At 43.8% G+C, this 21,762-nt stretch overlaps 1 protein-coding gene across 1 annotated transcript in view; it reads right to left on the bottom strand.

Moving 5' to 3' along the window:
- ARHGAP31 (Rho GTPase activating protein 31) overlaps positions 1-21,762 on the bottom strand; it is a 95,755-nt gene that overhangs the window by 19,522 nt on the left and 54,471 nt on the right. The window contains exons 2-6 of the mRNA XM_006756430.2: positions 18,882-18,984; positions 15,331-15,475; positions 6,186-6,268; positions 5,339-5,446; positions 4,512-4,654 (exon numbers count right to left, since the gene is read on the bottom strand). Coding sequence (XP_006756493.1) covers positions 4,512-4,654; positions 5,339-5,446; positions 6,186-6,268; positions 15,331-15,475; positions 18,882-18,984 — 582 coding nt within the window. The remainder of the gene's footprint in view (positions 1-4,511; positions 4,655-5,338; positions 5,447-6,185; positions 6,269-15,330; positions 15,476-18,881; positions 18,985-21,762) is intronic.

Here is a 21,762-nt window from a genome sequence, read left to right as displayed (position 1 = left end):
TTCACACAAAATTTTGTGCATGAATGTTCATAGCAGCATTGCTCATAAAAACAAAAAAAAAGTTGAAACAACACAAATGTCCATAAACTGATGAATGGCTAAACAAAATCTGGTATTTTATACAATAGAATATTACTCCACCATAAAAAGAAATGAAATACTGATATAAAGCTTGAGAACATGTAAGTGAAAGAAGTCAGCCACAAAAGACCATGTTTTATATAATTCCATTTATATGAAATGTCCAGAAGAGGTAAACCATAGAAAGTAGATGAGGATCTGGGAGGAGGAGAAAGTATGGAATGACTACTTAATGACTATGGGATTTTTTTTAGAGTGATGAAAATGTTCTGGAATCAGAGAGTGGTGATGGTTACATAATTCTCTAAATACATACAGTAAAAAACCACTGAATTTTACACTAAAATGACAAAATGGTGAATTTTATGGTATATGAATTTTATCTCAATAAAAACAAATTTTAAAAGAGAGCTTGTAAACTACATAGAAGACAGGGTGAGGTGGGAACAATTATATCAGGAGTCAACATTTGATGATAATTGCAATAGATTATTCTCATGATTATACTTGTTTTTTCCAAAGATACTAGCTAAACTGGAAAAGAACACTTCGATCAGCTAACAAATGGTTTGTAATATGGTTCTCATACACCATTGGCTCTCCAAGCGTGGACCCTGACCACTAGCAGCAGCATCACCTAGAAACCTGGTAGAAATGCAAATTCTGAACAGCACTCCAGACATGCTGAATCAGAAACCGGGGGGTGAGGCCCAGGAAATTGTGCTTCACCAAGCCTCTGGATGGTATTGATGGGCACTATTGTAGGAAAACCACTCTCACAAAATTGGTAGTTATCAGGTTTCTTAAAAAAAAAAGAGAGAGAGATTTTCCCCCTAATTTTATTTTGTATTGGTTTTAGGTATACATCCCAGTAGCTACAAACATATATGTACTTTACATAGTATTTCCCTAGATATTTCCAGTATCCCAACTGGCACCATACATAGTTACCACAATACTGTTGACTATATTCTCTATGTTTCATTTACATCTCTGAGACTATTTTGTAACTACCAATTTGTACTTCTTAATCCCTTCACCTCTTTCGCCCAGTTCCTCAAATCCTACCCCTCTGGTAACCACCCGTTGACTGTCTATGGGTCTGTTTCAATTTTGTTTGTTCGCTTATTTTATTCTTTAGGTTCCACATATCAGTGAAATCATATGGTACTTGTCTTTCTCTGACTGATTTATTTCACTGAGCATAATACCTTGTGGGTCTATCTATGCTGTTGCAAATGGTAAAATTTCATTCTTTTTTTATGACTAAGTAACATTCCATTGTAAATATGTACCACCATTTTTTAAATTGTTGTTGTTAATCCTCTCCTGAGGATATTCTTTCATTGATTTTTAGAGAGAGTGGAAGGGAGGCAGTAAGGGAGAGAGAGAGAAAAGGGTTGGGGGGGAGAGACAGAAACACTGATGTGCGAAAGACACATCAATTGTTTGCCTTCTGCACCCTGACAGGGGTGGAGTTGAACCTGCAACAGATGTGGTCTAGAGTGTCATTTAAGGCTGCCGTTTCCTTGTTGATTTTTTGTCTGGAAGATCTATCCACTGATGTCAATGAGCTGTTAAAATCCCTTACAATGACTGTATTTGCTTTATATGTTTAGGTGCTCCTATGTTGGGTGTATAAATATTTACAAGGGTTATATTACTATTGTTGGATTGGTCCTTTTTTCATTATGTAGTGTCCTTAGTCTCTTACTATAGCCTTTGTTTTAAAGTCTATTTTGTCATATATAAGTATTGCTACCCCAGCTTTTTTTTTCATTTTCATTTGCATGAAGTATCTTTTTCCATCCCTTTACTTTTAGTCTGTGTGTATCTTTAATTCTGAGGTGGGTCTCTCATAAACAACATATGTATGTGCCTTGTTTTCTTATCCATTCAGCTACCCTATGTCTTTTTTCCCCCCTATGTCTTTTGATTGGAACATTTAAGCCATTTATATTTAAAGTGATTATTGCCAGGTATACATTTATTGCCATTTTATTCTTTATAACTATGTTTCCCCTATTTTTCTTTCTTCTTCTTAAGAAAACTCTTTTACATTTCTTGTAATACTGGTTTGGTGGTAATGAACTCCTTTAGCTTTTCTTTGGCTGGGAAGCTCTTTATTTTGCCTTTTATTTTATTTTATTTATATATATTTTTATTGGAGGAGGGAGAGGGAGAGAGAGATAGAAACATCAATGATGAGAGAAAAATCATTGATCGGCTGCCTCCTGCATGCCCCACTCTAGGGATCAAGCCCACAACCTGAGCATGTGCCCTTGTCTGGAACGGAACCCGGAACCCTTCAGTCCACAAACCGACACTCTATCCACTGAGCCAAACCAGCTAGGGCATTGCCTTCTATTTTAAATGATAGCACTGCTGGTAGAGTAGTCTTGGTTGTAGGTCCTTGCTTTTCATAACATTAAATATTTCATGCCAATCCCTCTGGCCTGAAATATTTCAGTTGAGAAATCAGCAGTTTAGAGGGGAGTGCTCAACTCAGGAAAGATGGTGTCTGTGGGGGGTACAGGAGAGGGACTCAGCAAGGGACGCTGGTGGCTGTCCCTTTAGCTTTCTGCCCAGAACCATACAACCCAGTCTGTCCTCAAAAGACTCTAGTTCAGTGGTCGGCAAAGTCATTAGTCAACAGAGTCAAATATCAACAGTACAATGATTGACATTTCTTTTGAGAGCCAAATTTTTTAAACTTAAACTACATAGGTAGGTACATTGTTATTAACTTAAGTAGGGCACTACTAAGGCTTAGCAAGAGCCACACTCAAGGGGCCAAAGAGTCGCATGTGGCTGGTGAGCTGCAGTTTGCCGACCACGGCTCTAGTCCACTCTGAGCTGTCCTCCCTTTGCTGGAGCCCTGAGTGAATAGCCGCAAATAAGATTTTGTGAGCTGGGCACCTAGGTCTCTAGCAGACTTCCACCTCTCCCAGGTGGACCGAATCCCCACTGATTTTTACAGCCAGATGTTATGTAGGCACCTCTTCCCGGCTCTGTTGCTCTGGGCTGGGAGCCCAGTGCGGGGTTAAGGCCCCCATGTTCCTCAGGAGGAACGTTTGCAGATGAGGTATCCATCCGGATTCTCAGCCACTGCATGTATGTGTGGGGAAAGCCCTTTTTGTGTCGCCGCCCTGCCTACCAATCTCAATGTGGCTTCTGTAAATCCTTGGCTATAAGACTTCTGTTCAGCTAGTTACTCAGGTTGATTGTTCTATAGTTTAGTTGCAATTCCAGTTTGGGCCTGAGAGGCGGTGAGTGTAACTTCCACCTACTCCGCCGCCATCTTCTCCCAGGCTTCTTGGTCAACTGGATTTCTGTTTTTTAAAAAACTGGGCTCACATGAGTTCACACAATGTTATCCAATTCATTCCCAGAGTTCACTGTGCCATTAAAAGAGTGATAGGACTGAAATATAATATTTTGCATCCCATAACGTACAACCTGAAATAGCTATATCTTTCTCACCAATATGGCTACAGTGTATGCTAACTAGTCTCTGCATACACATGCCTACGAACACACACTAATTTTTGTATGCATAGTACCTGGCAGAAGGCAGAACAAACTACGCACTCAAGAAATGCTTGAGAAGTAAATGCATTCTGAATATGCATGTGAGTCTGAACATGCTGCCTCTTAACTCATTCACTCAAGATTTCAAGATGAAGGCATAAGGGTCTTCTGAAATATATCATACTGAAAGTAAAGATGAATCTAATAGTTAAAGAGGGGAAAGCTGCCAGTGCCTCTAGATAATAAATAGTTTGAGATCTTATTAAAACCAATAGGACATTATTATGGTTCACCATGCCACACTCATGGGATAGTCCAAATATGCAGCTGATCAGAAACCTGCTACAGCCACCTGCAAACACACCACATCTTTGCTGCACACATACAGAGGTATACATGCACAATCCCAAGGCACTGACACACACACACACACACACATAGACACACACACAAATTCACAAAGAAGGTAATAATACCCTTAGCCAGCATTCCGGTCACTCGAAGGTTTTTTAGCTTTCCATAAATCAATAACCTACAGGGATCCAGGTTTCGTGGGGTGTCTGGAAGGCAGATAATGGGCAGATATTCGAGAGAAGCGGGTTTTGCCATCACCATGCCACACTCATGGGATAGTCCAAATATGCAGCTGATCAGAAACCTGCTACAGCCACCTGCAAACACACCACATCTTTGCTGCACACATACAGAGGTATACATGCACAATCCCAAGGCACTGACACACACACACACACACACACATACACACACACACATCAGCACATACACAGTGCCAACACTCAGAGCTAAGACCGAGGCCACCCTAACTTATTCTTGGGCCCTGTGACTAAGGCAAGGAAGGAGGATGGGCTGGAGGGGTGTATGCCAGGAGGAGCCGTTACCTTCGTTCTCCAGAGACCCAGGTGCACCATTGTTAAAGATTTGATCCACATGATTCAATATGAACTCAATCACCACCTGCTGGACCCGGACAGCGAGGAAGGCTGCATCTCCATTGCAACCAGTGGCTTCGATTTCTTTGGACCTAAATCGAGGAAGAAACACATTCAGCTCAGTGAGTCAGCTCTAGAGCAGTAAGGGGGAGCCAGTGGGCCTTTTGTACAAGACCCATCATCTCTTCAATGTATACACTTTGTGAATCTGTATAATATTTTAACTATTAAGACCAATTAAAGGGACTGTCCAAAGGCTGTGAAGCCCAACATATTGAACAAATTTAAAACAATTACCAGGAATTATAGACAATGCAAGACTATAACACTATTTTAGCAAATATACAGGAATTGCTTTTTTAAAAAAAATCAGATCTCCTTCTACCCCCACCCAATAGTTCTGTGGGGCTGTTCATCATTTATGAAGTCATATCAAGCAGTTGGTTTAGGTTATAGCCAGCTGTGACCCCACCACAACCAACAAAAGCCAATGAGCCACAGAGACAAGACAGGTCCTTTTAAGAAATTATAACATACAGACCCATAACTTTAGTCACATTCTGGTGGTAGCCAAAAAAAATGCCTCTGGAACCCAGAGTTTCCAGGTTAGCAGGCAAAGAACCTGGGCTTTTAAAATCACATTTAACCCACCGGTGCTACAAAATACCACTTAGCTACTGGTGTGTCTTCAATTTTGAAGAATCCAGTCTTTATTTTCACCGGTGGGCTGCTTTGAGCCCACTGGGGTGGGAAGAAGGCGCGGGTGTGGTGGTTACCTGAGGAGGTTTGGCGCCCACACCAGGGCCAGGTTCCTGGCGTGCATGTTGGTCTTGCTGCTGAAGGAGGCGATGTGAGCCAGGTGTCGGATCAGGTATTCCAAGGTCCTGTAACGGTTCATTTTATTTATTTTTACAAAGTGAGAAACTCCAGGGCCTGGGGGAAGCCTGGAGGTAATTCCAAGTTTGGGTTTGAGAGACTAAATAAATATTTCTCTCTCGTGACTTTTCAAGGAATAGCAGGACAATATCAAGACTGGTGGAAGCAATTTTCTCGGCCCTCGGCATGTTGGCCCAGGGTGGGGAAGGGGAGCGGTCTTGGAAGAAAAACACCTATTATTGCCAGAAAGTTCTTCCTTATGCCACACCAAAATCTGGTCTCGTGTAACAGGTGGGCAGGCTTAGGGAACACTGGGGAAGACTAAGATTAGGGGCTAACTGGTGAGAATGAAATGTAAGGATGGGGTGGTGTCAGGGATGGTGCTGATGCTCAGATAGAGAGATCAGTCAGCCAAATGCCAGAGCCTGTTTTAAAACCATCTCGGTTTCCATGGATTTGGTTCCTCTATGAATCTGGGTAAGAACCTAGGATATCACTGTGAGGCTATCCTCCTGTGATCCGAACCGGGGTGGGACTCGGAGGGGTATTCTGTAAGAAACTGGGACATGGCCGTCCCTTCCCATCAGTGTTCCCAGCCAGACGCCAACTCACTCTGAGAAAAGTGACCTGTTCCCCGACTCGAAAAGCCCCAGGCAAGCCCCTGTCCACCGAATCTGTTCCCTTTTATGCGCCTGCGGTATACACCACACCGACGGGCTGTGGCTTTCCTTCATCGGGGATTCTTACCTATAATGGGGCGGGGGAAGCTGCTGGACAACATTTTGGATTCGGGCCAACTGGCCTTCTTCTGGGCGCCGGGACACTGCCTCCTGCGGAGAAGAACACGGAGCACCAGTGAGGGCCTGCGCCTGCCGGTTTTATTTGGGCTTCTGGTGCTGCAGCTTCCGACCTTGCCTAGAGCTCATCCTCCCAAGGGAACGCTTTTCTAGTAAAAACAAACAACTGACATCTCCGAGGGTTCATGATGTGAAGTGTCTAACATTGCACCCACGGAGACCTGTGGACTCTTCGGGTCTCCGTGCCCCCTCAGATGGGTGTTTAGGAATCTACTAAAGAAAGTGTAGAACCTTGACTGTGTCTTGTGTGGCAGGAAGAGTCGCAGAGTCTCTGGGAGAGATAAAGAGACAAAGAATCTCTGGGAGACAGAGGGACACAGGGTGAGACGGAGATGACGGGTGGCTCCATGTTTACTCAGCCAGCTGTCCTCTTGGGTGCAAACAGCCACTTCCCATCCAGTCTGAGACTATCCCATGACCTTGCTACTACTCAGCAGCTGCCTGTTGTAGATGCTGGGAAGCAGGGAAGATGTGCCTTCTCAGCCCGATAAGAGCTTTGCCCCTGAGACCCAGCGGCCTTGCCAGGACTTGCTTTGTTGTTTCCTGTGTGGGTATGCGGTACCCCCTCCCCCGCCCACCTCCAGCCCAGGGCCCTTAAGGCAGGGATGTCAGTAGAGGCAGTGTGATCGCAGGCTTGTCCCGGGCTCCTCACGATGCAGATGTCCCTGGGCAGGTCCCCCTGCATCCCTGCAGCCTGCAGCCTGGCACATAAGCCTTCCCCCCAGACTTGCTGAATGACTGACTACACGCCATTGCCCTGCCTGTGCCCAGGCTGAAGGGCCCCCTCCCAGTACAAGGCTGAGTTCTGAGGAACTGCCAGCACGGGGGCAGTACCTAAGTTCAAGGACAACAGCAACCACGTCTTTCTTTTAATTCTGAGGTAGAATGCACCTCTATACAAATGTACAAGTCTGAAGCTACAGCTCCATGAGTTCTTTCATATGCATACATCCATGCAACCCCACCCAGACCAAGGTACACTTTAAAAGGAGCCCCTGCCCTAGCTGGTTTGGCTCAGTGGACAGAGCGTCAGCCTGCGGATTAAAGAGTCCCAGGTTCAATTCCAGTCAAGGGCACATGCCGGGTTGCGGGCTCGATCCCCATTATTGATGTTTCTATCTCTCTCCCCTCTCCCTTCCTCTCTGAAATCAATAAAAATATATTTAAAAGGAGTTCCTGAGCTCACGTCAGTCCTTTTCAGCCTAAGTCCATTGTTAGGCATATGGGACTTACAGCCTTGTATTGCCTCCCAGTGCTGGAAACTTGCTTTATATTTATATACAGGGTAGACAAAAGTAGGTTTACAGTTGTTTGTATGGAAAAGTATATAACACAAGAATAAATAATAACACAAGATTAAACTCTGTGTTTTGTATACTCACAACTGTAAACCTACTGTTGCCCACCCCTGTACAATGAAAAGAATATGATATATATTCTTTTTTTTAACTTTGCTGAATTCACTTATTAAATCGAGTAGTTTGTTTGTTTAATCCTCACCTGAGGATATTTTTTCTTTGGTTTTCTTTTTTTTTTTTTTTGAGGATATTTTTCCATTGATTTTCAGAGAGAGAGAGTGGGAGAGAGAGAGGGAAAGACAGAGAGAACTATGAATGTGAGAGAAACACATTGACTGGTTACCTCATGGAGAAGCCGGCAACAGAGGCATGTGCCCTTGACTGGAATCGAACCTGGGACCCTTCGGTCTGCAGGCCAATGCTCTATCCACTGAGCCAAACCAGCCAGGGCCATAATATATATTCTTTAGGCTGGTACGTGCTTCCCCCTGCAATACCACCAAAATAAGATCCTAACTGTGGTGTAGTTTTCTTATATTGTTCACCTCTATTCAGCCTGTGGCTGTCATTTGCTTGCTGTGTATAAAGGGTGAAGTTCAAACTTGCAGGTATGAGAATTTTCAGGCTCAGAAAAGTGGAAGGAAATGAACTTCATGGAGCACCTTCTGTTTGCCAGGTCCCAGCGAGGCCACATTTGCTGGGTCTGTTCTGTTCTAACCAAGGAGAACTCCAGGGCACCCGCCCCAGCCGGCCCTCCCAGTGGCCCTCACTTGTCTCCATTTTCCCCCACAGCACTCACCACCTTTACATGTACTATACAAGGGGCTTATTTGTTAGGTTTACTGTGCGTTGTCTGTCTCCCTTGCTAGACGTAAGCTCTGTAAGTGCCAGGAAGTGATGAGTCTCATGCCTGGCACATGGGCCTTCCCCTCAGACTTGTTGAATGACTGACTACAAGCTATTGCCCTCCATGCCCGAGCTTTACCTAGTAAGGTTATTGTTTGTTTGTTTTGTTTTTTGCCTTTTTTATTTAATTGAAGTAAAACACATATACAGCAGCTTATTTTTTAAAAGGCAATCCAAGGTCTCTACATGGGAAAACTTGATATTTTGTTTTCTACCTGGAAGTGGGGAGAAAGGTGGGGGTTGGGAGGGTCCCAGTCACAGATGTCCCAAGCTTCTGGGAGTTTGCAAGCCTGAGAATAGAGCCCCCAAAGCATGATCTCTGCCTCGGTCCTCACTTTCTGAGACATGCAGGATGTAGAGGGTGAGGACCAGAGTGGGGCTAGGAAGAAGCACCCAGACGCCTCTGCTCCCCTCCCGGGAGTGGTCATTTAGAAAACAAATTTGTGGGCAGGACTCTGGCTGCCAAGGGAAAGCCTCATTAAGGGAGCAAAGAGGGAGAAGCTCCAGGGAACTGTGTGGACCCTCCCACCTTCTATCCTGCAAAGGGGGAGGCGTGGGAGGCCTCTCTTCCTGTCCCTGCAAAGCTGGGATGAGCTTGGCAAAGCTTCACACACACACACACACACACACACACACCCTTTCTAAAAATGTATCTGGAGAATAAAGGTGTAGATGAATTTAACAGACCACATGGAAAGTTCCTTTAATATTTTAGGAAGCGGTTAGTCATCTTTGTTCTCTAAGAGGCAGGGCGGGCTCACTCCCTGAAGCCTGTAGGCCCCATTTGGGATCGGCGTTTACTTCATTAGTCACAGCCTCTCCCCATCACACCCCAATCCTATTCAGAAACTCTCTAGATCCTGGTTTCTCTCCGGGAACAGTCCAGTTGCTGCAAACTTATTTGGTCCCCCAGGCACCCTGTCAGCAGGGTGGACACACTGTGGCCCTTCCTTCTCTGCACCCCAGCTGCAACTCAGCCTTTGCCTTTTATTTTATGTTACTTCTTCAAAAATTAGAATTTTTATTTTAAATTATTTTAGGCAATTAGGTAAAAAAGGAACTCACACACATATTTTGAAAATGCAAAGCATTCAAAGGAATACACAGAAGAAAGTTAGTCTTCCAGCTGCAGATTTCCGTCTCCAGAGGCAACTGTGTGTCCTTCCAGATGGTTCTGCCTATCCATCTTTGTCACACCGTGGAAGCAAGCATGCCTACATGATCTGACCCATCTGCAAATTCCCTGTCTCCCATCATTTTCCTCCCACCTACTCCACAATAGCCACACGGGCTTCAACATATCCCCTCAAGCAAGCTCAACTGACATTTTGAATATTGGTCTTTTGCAACATTGGGTACATGGATCTTGAACCGGCAACACTTACAGAAATATGCCTGTTTATCATCTATCTCCTTCATTAAAATGTAAGTTTCACAAGAGTAAGGATCTTATCTGTGAAATACGCCAAGGTTGCGGGTTTGATCCCTGGTCAGGACAGATACAAGAATCAACCAATGGCCTGGATGGTGTGGCTCAGCAGTTGAGTGTCGACCCAGGAACCAAGAGGTCGCTGGTTCAATTCTCAGTCAGGGAACATGCCTGGGTTGCAGGCTTGATACCCTGTGGGGGCCAGGCAGAAGGCAGCCAATTGATGACTTTCTCTCTCGTCAATGTTTTTATCTCTTTATCCTTTCCTTTCCTCTCTCTCTTAAAAAAAAAAATCAACCAATGAATACATAAATAGGTGGAACAATGATGTTTCTCTCTCTCTCAAATCAATAAATATTTTTTTTTAAAAAAAAAGAGGAAAAAAGAAAGAAAATGCCAAACAGCCACCTTTGGGCCACACTTCCAGGACAGTACTATCTGAGGGCCATCCCTCCATGTGGGGAACACTAGCATTGCTGAATTTAACTGAACGTAGTCACAGGTATCTTTAAAAGAGAAAGGAAGAGGAAGATTTGACACAGACAGAAGAGGAAAAGGCAATGTGATCATGGAGGCAGAGATGGAAGTGATGCAGCCACAAGCCAAGGGATACCAGCAGCCACCAGAAGCTGGAAAAGACAGGAAATGGGTTTTCCCCTAGAGCCTCTGGAAGAAGCACAGCCCTGCTGACATCTGGATCTCAGCCTAATGAAACAGCTCTCAGACTCTGGACCCTCAAAATGTGTGAGACGAAACTTCTGTTGTTGAAGCCATATTTCTGTTTGCGGTAATTTGTTACAGTAGCGACATGAAACTAACACGTGTACTCAAAATTAAAATATGAAATATGAAGGGGAAAAAATCACCTCCTATCCTGCCACCCAGATATAAAAACTATTAACTTGTTTATGTGGGAAGCATAAAAGAAGCAATCTGCCCACGCTTCCCAGCACCAAATATGAACACTGGCATCATTTCCTATTTAGTTGCATATACTACTTTTTTCCATTTAGCTTTGTATTGTGGCCATCAAATCTGCTTCATAAATGTGACTTTTCACAGATATACAGAATTGAAAACAATAGGTTTATTGTCATTTATTTAACCCATCTCATTGTTAGACACATAGATACTCCCAATATTTTGATATTTTACATAATATTGCAATAAAATACCCGTAAATCATTATTTTGCACATCTGATTATTATCTTAGAATGCAGTCCTAGAAATAGAGATATTTTATTAAAAAAGTGACCATTTTAGGACTTCTTGACAGTAATTTAAAATTATTTTCTGGATGCCCAGACAGTTTATACTTCCAATAGGAAACTATAAAAAAGCCAGTCTCACCATAGTCGTCTAATTTTTCTAACACTATTGTATTGTTCCTTGATTAGTTTAGCATGCTTTCTTTTTATTTTTAAATATATTTTATTGAATTTTTACAGAGAGGAAGGGAGAGGGATAGAGAGTTAGAAACATCGATGAGAGAGAAACATTGATCAGTTGCTTCCTGCATACCCCTGACTGGGGATGTACCCGCAACTTAGGTACATGCCCTTGACCGGAATCGAACCTGGGACCCTTCAGTCCCCAGGCCGACGCTCTATCCACTGAGCCAAACCAGTCAGGGCGCTTTCTCTATCTTATACTAGAGGCCCGGTGCAAGAAATTTGTGCACTGTTGGGGGGGAGGGGAGTGTTCCTCAGCCCAGCCTGTGCTCTCTCGCAGTCCGGGACCCCTTGGGGGATGTCTGCCTGTCTGGTATCATTATAAGCCAACACTCGGACATCCCTCTCACAATCCAGGATCCCTTGCTCCTTACCACTCTGCTTGCTGCTTCTTAGTGGCAGGCTCCTTACCGCTTGGCTTGCTGCTCCTTAGCACTGCCATGGAGGCGGGAGAGGGTCCTGCCACCGCTGCTGTGCTCGCCAGCCTTGAGCCCGGCTTCTAGTTGAGTGGCCACTCCCCCTGTGGGAACTCACTGACCATCAGGGAGCAGCTCCTGCGCTGAGCATCTGCCCCTGGTGGTCAGTGCGCATCGTAGTGACTGGTCATTCTGGTCATTCTGCCGTAATGGTTGCTTAGGCTTTTATTATATAGATTAAGTTACTTAATACCTGAGCATATTTAAGAGCTTTTAATTCTATTTTGAAATAATGTGGTAGTTCTGCGACAGAATGTTAAATCTTTCTATTTACTAACTATGCAACCCCAGGCAAAAGGTTCTCGTAAACTAAACATAAAAGAGACAATAAAATCTACTTCATGGAGTTATTTGTGAGGAGTAAATGAAATAATATTTGTAACAAGTTTATCATATAGTAAGCACTCAATAAATGAAAGCTATTATCATTCTTATTTTCCCATTAATATTTTTTCTAATTCTGTTATCCCATTGAGATATCATTCTACTTTAGCTGTGCAAGTGGGTTTAAATATCCTATATAATAAAAGGCTAATATGCAAATTGACTGAACAGTGGAATGACCCATTGCTATGATGCGCACTGACTACCAGGGGGCAGACGCTCAACGCAGGTGGTCAGTGTGCTCCCTCAGGGGGAGCGCTGCTCATCCAGAAGCCGGGCTCATGGCTGGCGAGCACAGCGGCAGTGGCAGGAGCCTCTCTTGCCTCTGCAGCAGTACTAAGGATGTCCAACTGACGCAGGCCTAAGCCGTCAGTCAGACATTCCCTGAGGGCTCCGAGACTGTGAGAGGGTGCAGGCCAGGCTGAGGGACACTCCCCCTCCCCCTGCAAGTGCACAAATTTCCTGCACTGGATCTCTAGTATCATTACTAGAATGTGTGACAATGTCCTAGAGCTATTTCCATATCTCCGAAGAAGGTTTGCTTATATTGTAATTCATTACTGTGATCAAAGCACTCTATTGCATGATAAATTCTTCAGCATAATTAACTTCAGTAGGTTCTACCTATGTAGAAGTCAGTTGTCACAGCAAAAGATTCTTCTTCTCATTATTATTTTTAGATATATTTTTATTAATTTCAGAGAGGAATGGAGAGGAAGAGAGAGATAGAAATGTCAATGATGAGAGTCATTGATCGGCTGCCTCCTGCACACCCTCTACTGGGGATTGAACCTGCAACTTGGGCATGTGCCCTTGGCTGGAATTGAACCCAAGATTTTTCAGTCCACAGGCTGACACTCTAGCCACTAAGCCAGCGGTTCTCAACCTGTGGGTCGCAACCCCTTTGGCGATCGAACGACCCTTTCACAGGGGTCGCCTAAGACCATCCTGCATATCAGATATTTACATTACGATTCATAACAGTAGCAACATTACAGTTATGAAGTAGCAACAAAAATAATTTTACGGTTCGGTCACAACATGAGGAACTGTATTTAAAGGGCCAGAAGGTTGAGAACCACTGCAAACCAGCTAGGGCAAAAGATTCTTATATTATTTTTTAGAGTCAATAAACTGTTTAAATATAACATTAGATTTCCTTAAAATTTATTGACAGTAATATTACTTTGGTATTTTCCTGTTGCTGTGGGAGAACAGAATGATCAGCAATGTCAGGGAACAGACGCAGGGAGAGATAAATATGGGTTTTGTTCTGAGCCGACAAACAAGAGCTAAGAAGAAACTTTATTTCTGAAATTTCTAGACCAGAATTCTTATCTACCCTTAACTATCATAGAATGAAATTTAGTTAAAATAAGTTAGATTCATTTAGTTCTTTAACATGATAATATTCTATCATATTCAAGGATGATACTATTATGCTGATAAGAGGATTAAAACTATGTAGAAAACAATGAAGTCTTACATACTAATTACAATGACAATAAGATATATTTTTTGTTGATTCAAACTGGCAAATAATTTAGCAAAATGAAAATTTTTGGTGTCAACAGTGCTGTGCTTCTTCCAGAAGCTCTCCCCTCCTCCCTCCACTTTTCCACTTTCTCTAAAACTTAATGGAAAAAATATCCTTGGGTGAGGATTAACAAAATATACATATATTTATATAATATACTTTTAGTGGATATGATTTTTAAAGAAGTAGGAAAAACTATAATCCCATGATTGAAATAAATGGTTGTTAATCTTTTGAACATCTTTCTTTTTAATCATCTTAATATACAATTCTATATCGAGTTTTTCCAATTACCATTATTAGTGTTTCCCTCTATCATTACAGATTCTTATATATAAATGTCCCAAACCCAATTTTTAAAAAGTATTTACTTATTTCTATATCATTTCAAATGGAAGAACCTTTTATGTGCTCAAAATAAATTCATCTAGAGCCACAAGAGAGATTCCTATCAATAATCACAACTCTTCCATAACCTTTATTTCAAACATCCCCTATGAACACCCCACTCCAACAGTCTTTTGACCTCACTGGGATGGATAATTCGTTGATCTACTTTTTCATTGTTATACACGTGCTTTATGCTCTCATTTCCGCTCTTATTCAGACAAAGTTCTATGGTCAATTATTTCAATCACTCCCTTGCATACACTCTCATCTCCCTCACCCGTCTTTTGCTGGCTCCACCTTGGTTAAACCCAACTCTCCACCTCCACCCCTGCAGCAAATATTCAAGCCCCTTTTTAATGCTATCTCTATAGGCATCCTTTAAGCATTCATTCTTCTTTCTACTTTTACTACGGGTGCCCTATTTGGTGACCACATAGCTGCTAGTTAGGTGTTCTGCTCTTACCCATCCATCCTTCACCAACTCAACACACCTGTCTGTCCAGCACTCCTCTTGGCTGTTCTTCTCAGATTCTTTTTCTCTTCCCAGCTTTCTGACCTCTCTCTTGACCTCTGTTTGTTCTCTCTCCCTTTTCTATTCGCCTACCTCTTTCCCCAACCCTCCAAAGAAACACAGGAGGAATAGCCTGATAAAAATGAACCAGCAGTGCGTATCACATCTAGTTTTAGGGTCCTGTCCTGCTGTGTGACCTTGGGCCAATCATTTCACTTCTCTGGTTCTTAGCTTCCGCCCTAAGCAATGAGACACACTTGGTTAAATAAACCTGGAGATCATTTAACCCAGCTCTTAACACAAACAAACATGATTCTAAAAATTTGTTTTTAAAAGAATCCTCACCAGAGGACATACTTATTGATTTTTAAAAATAATTCTTTAGTGCTGAAAGTATTACATATGTCCCCTTTCCCCCCATTAACCCCCTCTAGCCTGCCCCCCCCATGATTCTGAAAATGTAAGAAAGAAAAAAATGTAGCAAACAGTCCCACTACCCTACTTCCCTCACTGTACCATGCTATGTCCATCACCACGCTAAGATAATGTCATCCATCTGGTTAGTATTATTATTGTTATTTTAGTGTTGAAATCCTCCTTGGCCCATTCATGCATCCCACCCAGTAACCATAATGGAAATCCAAACACTTACCGTGAATTTCTCATAGAGCTCATACGTCAGGAGGGGGTTGGGCAGCTCCCTAAAGTAGAGCTTACAGAGTGAGCCCACACAGTGGATGTCCTGGAGGTACACTTCCCTGGTCAGATCTGGACACTGATCTGAGCCAAACTCTTGCCTGAAACAACACAGACAGAGACATAACAATCCCGGGAACATGTGTTCCATGTCAGCAGCTGCTTAGGGGTAAAAAGACCCTAAAATGCTGATCTGACGATATTTTTGACCCTGGTACAAAAAGACATTCTATTTCAGGCACAAGAGAGCTACAAGAAGACTTCCACTTCAGATCTGGATCTTTCCTCCAAAGCAACTGTAATTAGAAAGACAAAATGCCCACGTACAAATGGATTTCTCATGGCATTATGCTCACAGTCTCAGTTTCAGGGTAATATGAAAACAATTTGCCAAAAAAAGCCTGTTGAGATTTCAGCTTTTCCAAAATGTTGTTCTAAATGAAGTCCTCTTTCTTGGAGGAGAGTCCAAAACTAAGGTGAGTGAGATTGTTATCACTCACATACTCATGTCAACAAACTTGTTTTATCGGGAGACTCAGGCCCAAGGTTTGAGAACTTTAATCAATGATCTCTTTGATGCTGGATGGAACCTTCTAGGCTGCCTGGTAGTGGTCCCCACAGGATAGAAGAGCTTATAAATATCTTCTTAAGCAACCTCCCCAGATCCTAGGCCTCATATCTAATTAAAAAACATTTCCTAATGAGGTTGCATTAGTTAGGTCAGAATATTAGGAAATATTCTGACCTAACTCATGTATACTTACAATTAAAAATCGGTTTTAAATAGTGACAAGTTTGGACTTTACTACAGAAGAGAAGTTAGGCTTCCTGAGAGCATTCCCTTGGTCAACCAAGCAGTGACACAGTCAACGGGTCTCCCAGGGGTAAAATTTCAGACAAAACCCCATGGTCAATTATTTCAATCACTCCCAGGGCCAGCATTTCAAAACAGCTTGCCCATCCTCCTGTATTCTGCTTTTCCATATCCAGGATAGGGAAATTCCTGATGAACCCAAAAGAAACTGAGTAAGACCTTGAAAGGAAAACCAATGGCCTCATAAATTCATAGGCATGTGTTTTTCTAAGAGGGCAGACAAAAACAACCTAAAGCTTATTCATTTAGTCAGCCAAAAATTTCCCTTGTGGAGGCTAAGGTCAGTCCTTAAGTGAAAAAGAATTGGCCATCGCCCAAGTATCCTCCATGATATCAACTACTGTGTAGTATATTTTAGAGCAAAGAGTAACCATTCAAAAGTATTTGTTGTTGTTGAAACTCTAAAAAATGTCACACTAGTTAATTAGTGAAATTATGTACCAACACAGATCCATTAAACTCTATGGTTGCAATAAACCAGTTGTTTGTTTTTTTAACAGCCATCACTTCTCTAGGCGTAAAAAGGATGTTTTATTCCTTTAGTATAATTTTATTATAATTGAGATTTGAGAAGGGCAGAAAACCAAATAGTAAGAAGAAGACAAAAAAATGAATTACTTGTACAAGCTATTAAATTTTATATATTAATCTTGGAACAAGAATGTTTATATTGTTTTAAAAGTCTACATTTATAACTAAAAACATATAATAAATATCTATATCCTATCTAATAAAAGGCTAATATGCAAATAGCCCGAAAGGCAGAACAACCGAATGCCAGAACAGCAGAACAACCAGTTGCTATGATGTGCACAGACAACCAGGGGGCGCGCATGGAACATGGTGGGCATCGGCAGCAGGCAGCAGAGCGTGGAACATGGTCGTGGTGGGCGTCGGCCACAGTGGGATGGTGGAGCAGGTGAGCAGGAGCACCAAACCAAGGCGGGGCGCTGGTCACTGTCATTGGGGCGAGCCTCTGGTGGTTACTGAATAGTCTTTGCTCCCATGTGCTGCGGTCCCACCCAGCACCTGCACCCGCAGCCGGCACTGGAGCTGCCACTTGCATTAGCTGCCAACGCCTGGCACCAGTCCCCATCACCCCTGAGGGCTTCTCTACTTCCCCCTGCTCCTGAGGGGTGATTAGGGCAGCAGTCACTGCTTGCACCCACTGATGGCGCCGGCCCCACTTGCACCTGCTGCTGGCACTGGCCCCAATTGCGCCACGCCATCAGTGGGTGACAGCACGAATAGTCTTTGCTCCCATGTGCTGCGGTCCCACCCAGCACCTGCACCCGCAGCCGGCACTGGAGCTGCCACTTGCATTAGCTGCCAACGCCTGGCACCAGTCCCCATCACCCCTGAGGGCTTCTCTACTTCCCCCTGCTCCTGAGGGGTGATTAGGGCAGCAGTCACTGCTTGCACCCACTGATGGCGCCGGCCCCACTTGCACCTGCTGCTGGCGCTGGCCCCAATTGCGCCACGCCATCAGTGGGTGACAGCAATGGCTGCTGCCCCGATTGCCCCTCAGGAGCAGAGGGAGGTGGAGAAGCCGGATTCGTGCACTGGTGGGGTCCCTCCCCAGGCAGCTGGCCCTGATCGGCCCCAACAGGGACTGGGCGAGATGAGCTGGACACACCCTGGAGCCCTCCCGCGGCCCCTCCCTGCCCTGATAGTGCACTAGTTGGGGTCCCTTGGCCTGGCCTGCAGGGATCAGGCCAAAACTGGCCTGGTGCATGGATTCATCTAGGGTGTGTCCAACCCATCTCACTCAGTCCCAATCTGTTGGACCCCAGCAGCAAGCAACCTACCAGTCTGAGCATCTGCCCCCTGGTGGTCAGTGCGCATCATAGCTACCAGTCGAATGATCAGTCGCTTAGGCTTTTATATATATAGATTATTGCATTATTTTCCATATGAATAACTTTCACCCCACCCTGTATTCTCTCTATATAGTGTGTATATTCCCTTTATTTAATACACAACCCATATAAAATATATGCACACATATCTGTGTCTAGTGTGAAGGTTACTGTACTCTGACTTCAATGTGATAGAAATTGCTTCCCAAAAATTCAAGAATAAATTTTAGAATTGTTTGGGATAAATCCATAGAATTAAAAATCATTTATATATCAGTAATTTTTAAAATACCAGCCTCAGTTAGAGAAATGCACCTTCATGCAGACTTCCGAATTCCCAAGCAGATGAAATATCAAAGGTTGGGTGTGTGCCAACAGAAAAACTCACATCCATCTCCAAGTTCTGAACACTATATAATGGGATCTAACTGAGCTTTGGGTAAGCAAGTGAATTATTATAAATCATATTTCCCTAACTCATAATTAAAATCACTTGTGTTCAGTAGAATCCACCCAAGGAGGGCAAATCTAGTATAAAACAAAGAAACAGATTTAAAGCCCTCAGGAGCTTTTGTTGGAAAGAATGACATCAGACTAGAGCACTTCCTGATTAGATTAGGAACAGGCATCTGAAAACAGCAGCACTTGATCTTCTGCCCCTCCACCCTTCCCTCAGTCCCTTCAGGTTTTTAATATCCCAACACCTTCGGACAGAGATATGGACAGAGAAAGAATTATGAGAGAATTCTGATGGGAGCTATTCTTTCAGCTTACCGTAGCCGTTGTATGTTTGAGGTGACTCCCGAAAGCCGATAAATTCCATCCACAATGCCATGAGTCTCTATAAATTCTGCACAGCTCTTCAATACATATGGAACTATGTAAAGGCAAAGAAAAAGAATAAAGTATTAGATATAAGTCTGACTGTTCTTCAAAGATATCCTTTGAAAAACCCAGGTAACTTCTAAGAGAAATAGGTATGGAACGCACGTGAGCTACAAGTGGAAACAATTACTTGTAAATGGTAGATGATGTTCCTTTACATTTTTTAAAAAATGGGTGTTTTTTTTTTGAAAGTTCAGGAAAGTCATGTATTTTAAGAGTTGGATATTTTTTTAAATTGAAAACGAGGCAAACACTTAAATTTTGAAACCTTGGAATTCCCACAGCTCAGTCTCCTCATTTTATGGATTCTCCAAGGTGGTTTCCTGACCAGCAGCACCAGCATCTCCTGGGACCTTCCCGGGAATACAAATTACCAAGCCCCACTCCAGACCCACCGAATCAGAAATTCTGGAGTGGGGGGCCAGCAAACTGTGTGTTTTGTTGTTGTTGTTGTTTGTTTGTTTTGTTAATTCTCACCTGAGGATATTTTTCCATTAATTCTTAGAGCGGAAGGGAGGGGGAGAGACAGAGAGAGAGAGAGCATTGATGTGAGAGAGACAGGTTGCCACACATGCCCCGACCAGGGCTGGAGATCGAGCCTGCAACCTAAGTACGTGCCCTTGACCGGAATCAAACCCAGGACCTTCAGATCAAGGGCTGAGGCTCTAATCACTGAGCCAAACCCGCTAGGGCACAATCTGTGTTTTAAAAAGCCTTCCTGGTGACTGTTGGGTGGTAAAACAAACATCGCTTATTCTACACATGAAGAAACCAAGGTGCAGGTAGCTTTACTTACCTCACTCAAGATTACTTGCTGCTTATGGAAAGTAATTAGCACATGAAAAAAATGCTTATGATATAGGTAGGTAAAGGAAAAACAAGACACAAAATCAAGTCCACACTGTGAATTCAACTATGTAAAAAAAAAAAAAAGCCGAAACCGGTTTGGCTCAGTGGATAGAGCGTCGGCCTGTGGACTGAAAGGTCCCAGGTTCGATTCCGGTCAAGGGCATGTACCTGGGTTGCGGGCACATCCCCAGTAGGAGATGTGCAGAAGGCAGCTGATCGATGTTCCTCTCTCATCGATGTTTCTAACTCTCTATCTCTCTCCCTTCCTCTCTGTAAAAAAATCAATTGAAAAAAAAAAAAAAAAGACTGGAAGAATGTCTGCCAGAATGTTAAAGGTGATTTAAGGTCCAAGTGTTTTTTTGTGTTTTTTTGAGGTGAGAACCATTCCACACACCCCGCCCCCAACCCCCCGCAACCACCAAATGTGGTCCATTCTGCATTCAATCTAGTCACTGATTGCAGGAGACCAACATGTCCCGAATTCCTGCCACTCCAGACGTCCAGGGCTTGTGTAGAAGAGTCTGGCTATGCTGTTCTCTCCATGGGGCTGCCCCCGTTTGGCCCAGCCAGCTCCGTGACCCAGAATGGCAGCCATTAGCCTTCTGGATGGCATGGAGAGAATGGCAAGTCCCTGGTCACTCTGGTCCTTGGGCAGGGCCACCTGCGGTCCCTCCCTGGGAGTGCTGTGGATGGTGGCTGGGCATGGAACTACCCAAGCCTCAGGCACTAACGTTTTCAGGCACAGAGGCAGTGTGGGAACTCCACGAACTATTGCTTGGGGAAGCCCTGTGCTCACTCCCCTAAAACATACCCAACCCATTCATGCCTTAGCTTAGACAAACGCCAACTATTAATGCTTAATGCACAAGCTGGACTGGACCTGTACACAGGTAGACACCAGATGTTCCAACTCAACCTTCTTCCTGGACTCGCTATCACGATACTTCTTTTTTTTACAGAGAGGAAGGGAAAGGGACAGAGAGCTAGAAACATCGATCAGCTGCCTCCTGCATACTCCCCACTGGGGACACGCCCACAACCAAGGCACATGCCCCCAACCAGAATTGAACCTGGGACCCCTGAGTCCACAGGCCGACGCTCCATCCACTGAGCCAAACCGGCCAGGGCTATCACGATACTTCTTAAACAACTCCCCCATTTCCTTCAGCGACTAACTATAATTGGAGGTGCTCAGTAAAATTCGTCAAACTTCAAGTATTCAGCTCATCTCTCAAAGCCCAGGTACCGCAGAACCGTTCCCTTCTAGAACTCATGACACGTTTTGCCCTGCCCTCCAGGGCAGGAACTGGGGAGAAGTTTCTTCCCTTCTTGCCAGGGGAAGAAGGCAAGGAGCGGACTTGGAATTGGAAATATTGAGGCCAGAGACCACAGAGGTGGAGCCACTCCCTGGGGGTGAACACACGGTGGGAGCGGGTGCGGTGGGGGAGGGGCTGTGGGCATAGGCAGGGGTGCACAGCCTCTGCCTGGTTTCACCCGGAATATCTGTTCTAGAAAGCAGGGTGCCTAGTTAGATTTTTGTTTCCTGCCCTCATGCCAATAAAGAAATAAGCAAGCAAGCAAACATACAAAGTTCCGATGCTTAAAAAATGTTTTTGGCTTTTTTTGTTTTCTTTTGAATCCTCACTGGAAGATACTTTATCCATTTTTTTTTTTTAGAGAGAGAGTGGGAGGGAGGGAGAGTGAGAGGAAGGAAGGGAGAGAAACATCAATATGAGAGAGACACGGCGAGTTGGTTGCCTCCCCCACTGCCCTGATCCAGGGCCAGGGATCAACCTATAACCCAGGTACATGCCCTTCACTAGGAATCGAACCTGCGGCCCTTTAGTGCAAAGGCAGGCACTCTAACCACTGAACACACCGGCCAGGACTATTTTGTTTTGTTTTAAATCAGTTGTGCACC

Source organism: Myotis davidii, unplaced genomic scaffold (genome assembly GCF_000327345.1).
Source record: "Myotis davidii unplaced genomic scaffold, ASM32734v1 scaffold2314, whole genome shotgun sequence".
Taxonomy (NCBI): Eukaryota; Metazoa; Chordata; class Mammalia; order Chiroptera; family Vespertilionidae; genus Myotis; species Myotis davidii.
This window is presented reverse-complemented; position numbering and strand designations above follow the sequence as displayed.